Here is a 12,469-nt window from a genome sequence, read left to right as displayed (position 1 = left end):
CTTGGAAGGAGGTCTTCCAAGGGGTAGCATTGTAACAGCCTTGGAAGGGGTAGAAGGCAGGCAAAGGAGGTCTTAGCCTTCGCGCCTCTAATATTGTTTGTCTCACTCTCTGGTCTTCTAACCTGAGGGGGTCCGGCGCAAATAGTAACTTAATTGCTTAAATTGTGAACAGTTTATAATTGGTAAACAAAGCCGTTTCTCTGGAGGATGAGCAAATTGAGAATTTTCTACGGGGCTTTTAATTCAATTGATTCCGCAATGTGATTTCTCTTCCTCTGCTGTCAAATCAATCAGTGGACTCGTGAGTCCATTGAGATTAGGTATTTTGTTCATTTGAACTCAATGTAACTGGTTTGGCAGTCCCTTGTTACCACGGTTTGAAGTGATAGCCGTTGCAACCGAGTCTTATATTGGCAGCCATTACGTTTTCAGAAATCCCTGTATATATACATATTTAAGTGACTAATTAGCTGTTAATCTGTTATGAAGGTTGTTATAAAAAAAATTAGCAGCCATCAGTTATTTTTCTACACTCTTTACCGAATAATATTATATATATATATATATTCTGCATAAATGCAGATAATATGGAAAAATAATAGTGTAATATGCGAACCGAGCATCTGTTTGAGTGCTACTTTTTGCTATTACTCTGATATGCGTGCGGGCGCATGATGCTTTCGTGGATGTTTTTAAATTGTAGTAGCGTCTAACGGCCGTTTAACAGAAATTAAAAACATCAGGACAAAAAATAATTCTATGGATAGGCTGTTCTAACCTTGGCAATATTTGCACGGTAATGGCCACCAAGAAACCTGCTGCCATTAAACCTTACTACTGCATTAGACTGCTTTTCCAGTGCATTTAGTTATGGAAATGTTTCTTCCATTTTAAGCAATCAGGCAGGTTCATGAGTAGAGCTACAACTTTCTTATAGCAGACTGCTGATGGATAATAGATCAGTCAGACACAAAGCGACAGGAAATTAAAAGGCCATTTAGTTTTGACATATGCACTCGAATAGAAATCTGCATCAATGGATTGACGAAAAAATATGCCAAAAGTTTCAACTACTAGTTATTAACCCCTTCGGAGCACAATCCCTTGCTTTTCAATAACTGTAAAGGAAGATCATCACGCATTGAGGATATAGCAGATGTGCTTTTCAGTCCACATTTTCCAGTTGTCCAGCTTTTCCTAAGTTTGCAAATTACAGAATAGCTGCTTGTTAACAACGTAGTAAGTTTACCTTAATATTCTAATTTAAAGTACCATTTCTCTGTTTTAAAATAAAAATATATCTCTTTGGGTCTCCCATCAATGAATATCTGGAGAATGATAATCGTTTGCGATCCTAATGATACCAAAGTTTGAGATGCTACCAAGAAAGAAAATGATGGTATCATCAGCACATTGTTCGATCCTGAAGTTGATTAGGAACTGAGTCGCCACGGAAGCTAGCCAGGAGTTAAGAATGTCAACTGGATGCTTTTTCCTAATCAACTGTCCAGATTCCAGAGTCTCACTTTAAACATGCCTTCCAATGTGAAGTAAAGGCAGATCCTCACTGTTAGGTTTCATCGGCTTCATCAGAATCCCCATTATCTGAAGACTCTTCATTGCGAGGCTCTTCCCCTCCATTATTCAGATTCTTCTTCTCTTTCTTCCTCTTTTTCTTCTTCTGGCGTTTCAAGCGTTTCTTTGCAGTCCGTTCCTCCGCAGCTTTCATTCTTTCCTCCCTCCTCATATTGAATTCCGCCAGCTCTTTCCTTCTCTGGTAGTCTGCATCCATCCTTGAAAGTCGATCTTGCTCCTTCCGCCTCATTTGCCGATACTGCAACACATTTAGCATCTAGTTGTAAAAGAGAACCAAACAGGTACTCAAATAGAGCGAGCAAGGGGGGAGGTGCATGTGTAACTAATTCACAACATTTAAAATCTGAGTATAGTTTATGATTTAAAAATGAAACAAGAAAATAGTATAAAGCAATCTTCAACACAACAAGTTAATTATGAATCATTTAAAGTTCTGTCAGATACTCAGAATAAGCACTTCTAGAATTGGCAAAATGTTAAGATGCCACTGTGTCAAAAATATGCAAATATGAAATTCTATGGTCAAATGCTTACATAGAAGAAAAGGTAGTACAAAAAACAGATGATTTCTAATCACTTGATGTTTGCATCAACGCCAAACAGATCCTATCTGGCCCGATGCCTCTGCCAGCAAGTTTATTACTGCAGAATATCGGCACCTACCCTCTGCTTCCATACAGTTTCTGCTTCAATTTTTGGGAGAGAAAAACTTTCGAAGCGATAAGGATGACCATTAGATTTGGATGTTCAGGGAGTTTTCATCAGCCTGAAGGTTAATTGGATCAAGATACTTGTGATGACATGGTTTTCTGTTATCTAGATTCCAGATTCCATGACTGAGGGAAGCTGTTGTGCTTATAAAGCTCTTCTAGACAGACTCAACAGAAGGCAACAAGCACAGGATCTGAGATTGCTGTTCGATTTCAGAGGTTGAGAACAAGAAACTTCTCTTCTTTTAGTGTTTATAGGCTTCTTATGTATATATGAAGTCAGCAAGGTAGGAACTTGGAACTAAAAGGCAACATAAACAGATATGTTTACATGTATCTAGACATATTGGGTATGGCCCTTATTTATTGATCCAAAAGCTTAAAAAATTCTGCCACCAGGAGAAGAAGCCTGACATGGGCTGAACATAGACGGCTCCAAAAGTTGCTGATTTTAATGGTTTGCCAGAAATTATTATAGAAGGAATTCAAATTCCATTGTATACCTTACCCGGGACTTGGGACTAAAAGGCAATGTAAACATATATATATATATATATATATAGTTGATGCCTATCTAGACATATTGGGTGTAGCCCTTAATTATTGATCAAAAAGCTAAAAAAATTCTGCATCTAGGAGAAACCTGAAATGGACTTGAATATAAACGAATCCAAAGTTGCTGATTTTACTGGTTTACCAGGAATTGTTAAGGAAGGAATTCAAATTCCCTTATATCTTTCCTGAGCCTGGGGACATGAACAGCTTATTAATCTGATGGAGTGCTGAGGTGCATTAACTAGTATCAAGCATGCTACACAAATAGGGGGCATATGGTAAAGATGGACTATAAACTTGAACATGAGTTGCTTTCTGAGAGCCAGGGACCTTCTATGGATGCAGAAGTAGTACTATCTCGAACATGGACAAGTGGATCTTGGAGAGGGAGGGAAGGGGTGCCGATTACTAGAGAAATTGTGAGGGACAATTACTTTTCTGTATCCCCTTGTCCAACAAATTATTCCTCCAGACCTGGAGCTCACTATTAACAAGAATAAGAGAGGGGCAGTGTAATTCAGACATTGATGTACCTCAATTACAAATAAAAATGACCCTTGGAAACAAAAAAGATGAGCAAGATAGATAGATAGAGAGATAGAGAGAGAGAGAGAGAGACTATCTACAATTACTTTGCTTTCTATTAGTCCATAAAACCGCAGATATATGGCAACTCAAAAATGGTGCCCATAAACAGGAACATTGAACATGTCAACAGTATACTATCCAAACAAGTTCACTTCACTAAAAGAAAAATTTGATCACTATATGCTACATGACTACAGCATTTTTGCCTTCAAAGAAACATGATGTAGCATACATAAGTTGGATGTCAAAATAAGACAGTCTACTATCCAAACAAGTTCACTTCACTAAAAGAAAAATTTGATCACTATATGCTACATGACTACAGCATTTTTGCCTTCAAAGAGACATGATGTAGCGTACAATAGTTGGATGTTAAAATTCCCAGAAATCTAAGATAAGCATTTATGCCTGCAAAATCCAAAATAACACTTCCTTTGCAAAGATAAATGTCTAAAACACGAGGCGCCCGCCACTATAGAATCTGGAAAGGGTCAAATGCATGCAGTCATCCCCACATGCAGAGAGGCGGTTTCCATGGTTCGAACACGTGAAAACCCGATCATAATAGAGAGCCTTACTATTGCACGAAGGTCTGCCCTCTTTACAAACATAAATCTCTCTGGTTCTTTTTTCTAATAAATGATGCGTAGTTACTCATCCTAAAATAATTCAAAGTAGATATCTAGTAATCAAAGAACATTTCTTGGAATGTGAAGCATATATTATAGGAAAAATATTTGCGATACAACTTCCAAATAATCGGACATAATTTAACCAAAGTGTTGTAGCAATTCTTTTAGAGATGTTTCTCTTATCTACTCAAAAAGAAAATAAATCCAATTGTTCTTTATGATGATATAAATATTGATGGTCTTTGACCAAGGATTCAAATACTAGGTTGTACTGCCCCATATCATCAGGCTATGTTGCATCGTCCCGAACCTGACGATATAGGGCATACCGAACCGAACTAGCTAGGAATCGAGATGGCTTGACCAATAGAAATAGCTCGGCACATTATGACAAAACCCCTTACCCCCCACTATGTTTGACTTCGATCTCTGTGCCCCCTCCTCTTTGAACCTTACCTGATGGTGATACCCTCGATTAATGCCGACCCCCTCTGGGCCTTCGAACCATTACACCTCTCCCCTCTTTCCCTCTCCTGCTCCCTTCCCCCTTCATCGTCTCCCTCTCCCCCTAGTTCTCCTTCTAGGTTCAGGGTTAGGGTTTCTCCTCTCTGCCCTCCTCTTCTGCCGATCTTTCATTCCATGTACACCTCGGCTTGGTATGGTATGTATCAATCATAACGTTCCAAATCATAGCCAGCCCGATACGATCCTTGGTACTGATTCAGCGGATGTTGCATATCGTACCGTAGAGACTAGGAATTGATGCCTAGCATGGCTTTTTGAACCAAATCATGGTCAAGCTAAACCATACCCATCCCATGCCACTAAGTACTGCTTGTACTGAGATTTAAGTCAAATTTACACCCTTGTTTTTATTTCACTACTACTTAGTACACATGGTACAATGCCATACAATAATGACTAGTAAGTGATGCATTACCATAAAGTAAGATTGTTGAATTTATATATGCATATGTATGTTGCGTGTGTTCACATAGACAAACTTACGAACAAACCTACATATTTGCAACCCTAGAGATACTTGAATAAAATGTGCCTTATGAAGAACAAGAAAGTAAAATAAAATTAAATAGAAGATATGTTTTGGTGACATTATATGGGATAAACTATAGAAAAGAAAGAAGAGATAGAAGGATAGTGTAAACTGCTCGGCACAGTTTTAAGTTTTAAGTAGAACCAATCTACTTTAGTCAACACTAATTGACTTTAGAACCAGCTTCTGCATTCAAGTTTAGGCCAATTTTGCTTCAAATCAACTAGTTTTGGTTCTTTCAGGTGAATCGAACTACAATCAAACAAGGATGCCATATTTGTTCATTAATTGTTATATTTAATTCAATCCTTTAAGTATTATATAAGTTATTGTTGATTTCGATCACCTTTATTTTTGCATTAAAATAAAGGATACTGATCAGAGGATCTTCTATGAAAATTAATTGATCAAATAATTTTCTGGCATTCCAAGTCTTATCAATCATAACACACACACACACACACACACACATATATATATATATATATATATGAAAGTCTCCACAATATATAATTAAATGAGGAAAAAAGACAATTTCAATACGGTTTAAATGCCAGATAATAAAAAGAAAGTTCAAGAAATCCACTACTTCTATATAAAACTGATTTTATTCATAATAATAAATATGAAATAGAAATTGAATACCTTTTCATACAAGAGTTGTGCAATTTATTGTGTAGAATGCTCTTATGCCTAATAATGAGAGATAAATCTATCCTTCAAGAAGCATTTCCTTTGAATCACAAGTAGCTTTTTGCAATTCTTTAGAACACTGGAAGCAATTGACAATTAGTTCAAAATAGTTTAAGAAGTTAACTTTCCTTTTAGATGCATCAACTTTTCAAGGAGAGAAAATAAAACGGCCTTATACATGGTAGATCAAAGAGGGAAGGCCCTAGCACAACGGTGAGCTTATTCCATTGTGGCATGGGTGTCAAGGATTCAAAATATAGAAACAGCTTCTATACAAGTGGGGGTAAGGCTATGTACAAACTCTGCAGTGGCATGAGCCTTTTGCACTAGCACGCCCTTTTATACACATTTGATTAAGCCACCACCACATTGCATTCACAAAATGTAAACTCAATTTGCAAAGTCAAGTTCAAATCTTCTAAATAGTTCAGTGAGATAATTCTAACTATAGTCCTATTTTCAAACATTCTATTATATGTTGTTGATGCTTCATATGATGATAATCATCACATAAAGTTCATATCTGCATTCAATTTTAAATTTGTAAATTTTACATAGTTATGTATTACGTAATCTGATTATTATCACAAATGAATTATATGTTACACTTTAAATTGATGATTAAGGTAACTCTAACATCTCTATCAATTTTTAACACAAACTTAAAATTGTTTACAAATGCAGAGCTCGAGTCTAGTAACACCTAAATCATACACCCAATGGTTCTAAATGATATGAAAGAATAATATTTTGATAATATTTCTTCATTATCTTGCTTTAGTTTTCTTTTATTTTCCTCTTTAATTTTATTTTAAGCGAAAATGCAAACCTCTGACCAAGAGTGCCAAATTTGCTGAAAACAAAATTTAAAACTAAAATTTAGTTTTTAACACCTTGCTACTCAGCCTCGTCGTGCCATTTATTAGCACATCCTTGCCTTAACCAGAACACCAAAATAGATGTAATGGTTTTCCCAGCCTACAAAAACATGCTTCAACGCATATGTGGTCCAAAACTCATTCATTTAAGGAGCAGTTGCATATGGAAACATGAACAAAAAAAAATGATTAAACATTATTGGACATGATCAAACTATTATATTTTCACTCTACTCCCCTTTCAAATTGAGAGAATAGATAATATATATATGTTCTCATTCAATATCCTGCTTCAGCATTAAACGAACCACAACATTCAGTTTTGTTCTTCCAGTGGTGCTGGGATTTTCACCTACAAAAGAACTTCAATCAAAAGGAAAAGCAACACAGTTTACATGCTATTAACACTCAATTTGAAGATAATCATTCTTCTCATTACAATAGCTCGACCAACTTCCTGCATATAAATGTACATTCCTATTGGCTTGAACGAGCTGAATAACAAAAACTCGACAATGAATAAAATGTCAAGTTGTGTAACTATGGATAACTAAAGCTCCCAGCTAGCCTTCATATCTTCCAAAATCATTCTGCTATACTCCTTAATTCTTATTATTTCAAATTTGTACCGATCAAAGTATATGAAAATTTGGCTCCAAAATAGCAGTCTCGTACAGTAGAAGTGACATTCAGATACTGTTATTATTCCATGTTTTAACCACAAGCCTTTTATCCCAAGCAAATACATCAGCATTTCAATATCCTTGAAAATGCAATATATGTCAAAATTTTCTTCAGTCTCTCAATCCATTCAACACTTCCTCAAGTTACTATAGTGTCCTCTACATATACAGCTATGATGACATGACTGAGGAAACATATTAGACACAAGCAGGGTGACACACTGATATTTTGTCCAAGTCCATACACAAAATAATATGTAAAACTTATTTAACAGGGTTCTTTAATAACTACTTGAGACAGTTTATTGACCTTTGCAGTCTAAATACCTTATAATACAAGGTACATTAGAAATTGTTGCTTGTTGCATATAGATTTTTTTTAAAATCTTTATGAAGAGAAACATTCAAAAAATTGAGTTCAAACAACTGCCGAATCAAATTACTAGCAATAATGATTACTAGAAATACGTTGGGTTTCTCAATCAAAAGAAAAGTTCGACATAATCAATACTGGAAGTTCATGGATCTGTTTTGGCAACTAATCTAGCTTCTAATCTGAACAGAAAACCATCATATTAATGCTCTACATGCCAATCTACACCCAACAGCATGTTCCCTTGAGAAAGAGCAGGAATTTCATGTATTACACTCATAAAGTGCATTAACCTCCTCAAGCACAAAATGATGGCAACCACCATAAATGCCTCATAAATGGAAAGAAATGGAACGAGAAGTAATGTGCATAAGAGTGTTAACTAAACTCATGAATTTGATGATGTTTCAACCCACAGTTTTGAATTTATTGAACACATTTTGTAGGTTAGTTAACTCATTAAGTCATCTTGGATCAAGTCAGCTTTCAGCTTGAATGAACGATGCTGAGATACAGTTACATTCGATATCAATTAATTTCTTGGCCAGATTTAAGTTTTCTAGAGCTGATCTAATTTCAGGTTTAGTCTGAAACTTATTTTCAGGTTAATCAAATGATAATTGTTCATGAAAGAGAATGAAAAAATAAGAGGAGAGAGGAGAAAAAGTTTTCCTCTTATTTCATGTAATCCATATTTTTGGATTGACCCCATGCATGGGGAAAAATTCCCTGTGGGTCTCTTCAATGCTGATTTGTTCAGATTTGTTCTCATCTTGTTGGTTCCAATACATTTACAGTGTTTAAGTGTGACTCTATGAAAGCAGCTACCTGCTTCCTCTAGGAAATGACAAGCACCTGCCTGTTGGCTTGGAAGATTTGTGCATGTTAGGAAAGAATATGTGGTTATCAAACATGTTCCAGTGCAAAAATTTCCTAAAGGAAGTCGGCATAAACTCCACTTCAAGATGAGCCCCTAGTGCGCTCAATACAAATTAGACAATAATGAGCTACTTACAAATGTTAAGTTTAATCCAGATGAAATTGTTGAATGAGAGGTCACAGATATCCAATTTCCATCAACGCCTAAGATGTAGTAGGTGAATGAGAAAAAAATCTGAAATAATGTAATATTTTACATGACCATACTATTTACATGATAATTAATAGTATGCAGAACCATCTAGAATGGTAGAGAAAACTTTTTTATATTTAGTTATTTTTATCACATGGGTTCAGATTCTTATAATTCCAGATAAATCATTTCATTTAAGACTTGGAGGTTTAATTGACTCATCAAGTTGATTACAAGTCTCCTGATGAATATAGGAACAGTTTAAAACTTGAAAGATGCAACTATAGCAGCAGTGTTATAGAGGATCTCTCTAGATGTGTATAAAATGTTAGGAGCTTCAAGATTATTGAAATCAAGTTACATAAAGCCAAGTGGAGTTGAGGGGAAACATCACGATCAGCATCACAAGAGGATTTTATGCAATCTAGCAGTCCTTCACATATTGGGGGCACTTAGAGAGAGGAATGTTCTCAACAAGTGTGACAATAGAATGTCATAATTCACATGTTATTCTTTCACTAGAGGAAATCTTTCTTTCAGATCTTGGATGAGGAGAAGCAGAGGCCACAAATCACTCAGCACATGTATATGTTCCTTCAACTCATCAATCGTTTGTAAGCATCTTTCTTGCAAGAAACCTCTACATCAGATTATTAGGACCTCTTCTCCCATCCTGTGGCTATAGTCTACTTATATGAAGCTAGAGCAGGAAAAAAAACTTGCTAGAAAGCAAATATTTGGAGGCAGCAATTAGGGAAAATGATAGAATGCTTGATAACCTAGAAGAAATTGAACAATATACCGATGTACTTAATATTATAACAAAAAGTCAATAAAATGGGCAGCATGTTCCTTACTAGTATTTTAAAATGATAATTTTACTTTTGTAGTATGGATGGTCCTAGCCTATCTTGGAAGTGCAAAAATTGAAAAGAAGAAGTAAGTGCAATTCAGACTCTGAGACTCGGAGCTGTTGGTAGTTAGAAAGTGGGTTCAGAAATAAAGAATAGAAGAGTGAGAAATCTTACTCTCACATGAAGGAAGAGAACTAGTAAATGCAATCTTTGATGGGAAAAGAGAGTAGATGTAAAGTCTCTCTGAGTGACAAGTATGGCATCCAGTTCGTGATTTTGTAGTAATGGTTCTTATGCAGTTTGTAACGGCTACGCCATTTCCAGCTTTCAGCATCTTGTGGTTATCGGCTCACAACACGAAAACTACACCCAAGACTACCTGGAATCATAGAAGAGGGGCCTTAGGTAAATAGGACAGGAGAAAGCAAGCCTACCAAAGATGGAAGGCAGTGAAAAACAAGAAGAGGGGCATTCTTCTAGCAATTTCTTTCGCATATAAGGATTTTCTCCATTAGCAATTTTTTTACTGTTCCTTGTAATCTTAATTTGCAAGGGAAAAGGGTATTTCTTCCAGAGGAATGACCTTGTTTCCTCCAGTGGTTAAAGATTATAATGGTCTGGGATTATCTGATACCTTCTGATCATAGATACAACAAGTATATGGGTGAAAATCATGTAAAAACTTGAGCTTGTTCCATGATAATTATTTTTTATCTTGCTTCATTTTTGCTCAATACTTTGTGGATTACTTTATACAAGATTTGTGTAACTTAGAAGTATCCAAAGAAGGCACAATAGCGGTACCAAGTTCACCGAGTCAGTTTAGCACTTCAGTTAGGTTCCTGCAACTGGCAATATATTCAGAGTTACACCCACACAATTAGTGGAAAATAGCATATCGAGCTCAATCTCGCGGTTTCCAACTTCTGATGAAACAATAAATACTATGAGATCCACCTCTCCTAAAGCTTGCATCCTCAACATGATAAGGAAAGAAAAAATTCCTCGGTGAACAAATTTACTATTATGGATTGTTCCCCATTACTTCACAATCAATACACATTCCCATGAAAACTAAAGAACATCAAAAACATATGATTCCACTTCAAAGTTTGAACTTTTCTTCCTTTCTAATGTTAGGGGCATGGTGAGCGGATTCATAAAAAAGAAAAGATGAAATCCGGTCGAAAAAGAAAATTTTCAGAAAATGGAATTAAAAACGTAATTTTTGGGGAGAGGATTGTAGACGCAATTGAAAGGGGAGAAGAGGGGGCGGAAGAGGGACCTGGTGGAAGTCGCCGGAACCGGAACCGGCGGAGCTGCCGGAGGTGTTGCTGACCCTGACGGGGACATTCTCCATGATCCGGCGGAGCTTGACCTCGAGGTCCTCCTCGTCCTCTCGCAGCACGGCGCCGCCCTTCCCGTGCTCCACGATCGCGCCCTCGCCGCCCCCCGCCTTCGCAGGAGCGCCGGCCGCCGGGGCCACCGCGACCAGCTGTAGATCGCCGCCAGCATCTTTCAACGGGCCGGACATCACCGTGCTCTACAAGCCCTAGACCGGTGATCCTCGGAGTTCGTCCTCCAGGCGTTCCTTAATGTGTCTTTTCGCCCTTTTTACCACGGTAAATACTCTCCTCCGTGCACGTTTTAATGAAAAACGGACGTTATAACATTCTAACAAGCAAGGGCTCGTGCGCTATCTATAGCCCAACGGATTCATTATTTCAGTGTTATTCTGCAACACGAGCCGTTGCTATCTTGACGGCAGAATAAAATAATTCTAAATTTTAATTTTTTAAAAAATATCAATATTATTCTATTATTACAAGGGGTTCATGAAGATCTCCCGAGGACTTCACTAACTCCAGCGAACTAATTGGTACCTTCTCTCCCTCTCTCTCTCTCTCTCCATATATACATACATACATACATACATATATATATATATATATATATATATATATATATATATAAAATCATGTTCAATTTAAAAATATAAGACAAAATTTGTGGATCTAATTATATAAATTAATCCATCTACCTTTCACTAATTAGTCTATGTGAAATTAACCTTCAGCCCCGATCCTTAAAAATCATCCATCACAATAAAAAAATAAAGTACAGAAACATCTTAAAAGAGATAAATATCCCATGCTTATGCTTAGCTCCTAATTTTTTTGGTGATTGACAATCCTTTTCGTTTTATTCAAGTGTTTTTGGCCTTGTTTTGAGAGCGTTTCTAATCTTATTAGTCGTTTAGACAATATTTCACCGCCAAACCAATTCATTGGTTCCGACTCTTGCATTCTTTGATTTCTCCAACATCAATCGACTGAAGAAAGATTTAGCTAATGGTTTTTTTTGGGTGAAACTCCCCTTGAATTGAGAGGTGATTGTATTTGATTATAAATAGGAAAACTTACAACAATAGAATGGGAAGAAAAGTAATTAAAAAGATTTTAACAACTCAATTAGAATGTTGGAAAGATTTCTTCTTTGTTTCCAACAACTCTGCATCTTCCTTATTAGTTTCCAACGGCTCTATATCTTCCTTATTGGTATTCAATAATTCTGCATATGACAAATTAGTGGTTTCCTAACATCCCCCCTCAAATGAAGTTGCGAGATGAGGCTTAATTTGCGGCAATTGAACTCATATGCTGGTCGATCCAATGGTTTGGTAAAAATATCAGCTGTTTGGAGTTTGGATGGAACATGCTTCGTGCGGAGTAGACCTTGTTGGACTTTTTCTCGAACGAAATGAAAATCAATTTCGATATG

At 36.5% G+C, this 12,469-nt stretch overlaps 1 protein-coding gene across 1 annotated transcript; it reads right to left on the bottom strand.

Annotated features, from left to right (window-relative positions):
- Positions 1–1,055: 1,055 nt before the first annotated feature.
- Positions 1,056–11,323, bottom strand: LOC103723638 (PRKR-interacting protein 1). Its single transcript, XM_008814605.4, has 2 exons — positions 10,974–11,323; positions 1,056–1,834 (listed from the first exon to the last, which is right to left on the bottom strand). The coding sequence occupies exons 1-2, from the start codon at positions 11,220–11,222 to the stop codon at positions 1,571–1,573; spliced, it is 513 nt and encodes a 170-aa protein (XP_008812827.1). The 5' UTR covers positions 11,223–11,323; the 3' UTR covers positions 1,056–1,570.
- Positions 11,324–12,469: the final 1,146 nt, after the last annotated feature.

Source organism: Phoenix dactylifera, chromosome 1, assembly GCF_009389715.1.
Source record: "Phoenix dactylifera cultivar Barhee BC4 chromosome 1, palm_55x_up_171113_PBpolish2nd_filt_p, whole genome shotgun sequence".
Classification (NCBI taxonomy): domain Eukaryota; kingdom Viridiplantae; phylum Streptophyta; class Magnoliopsida; order Arecales; family Arecaceae; genus Phoenix; species Phoenix dactylifera.
The sequence above is the reverse complement of the archived record's forward strand: the minus strand, read 5'-3'. Positions and strand labels throughout refer to the sequence as shown.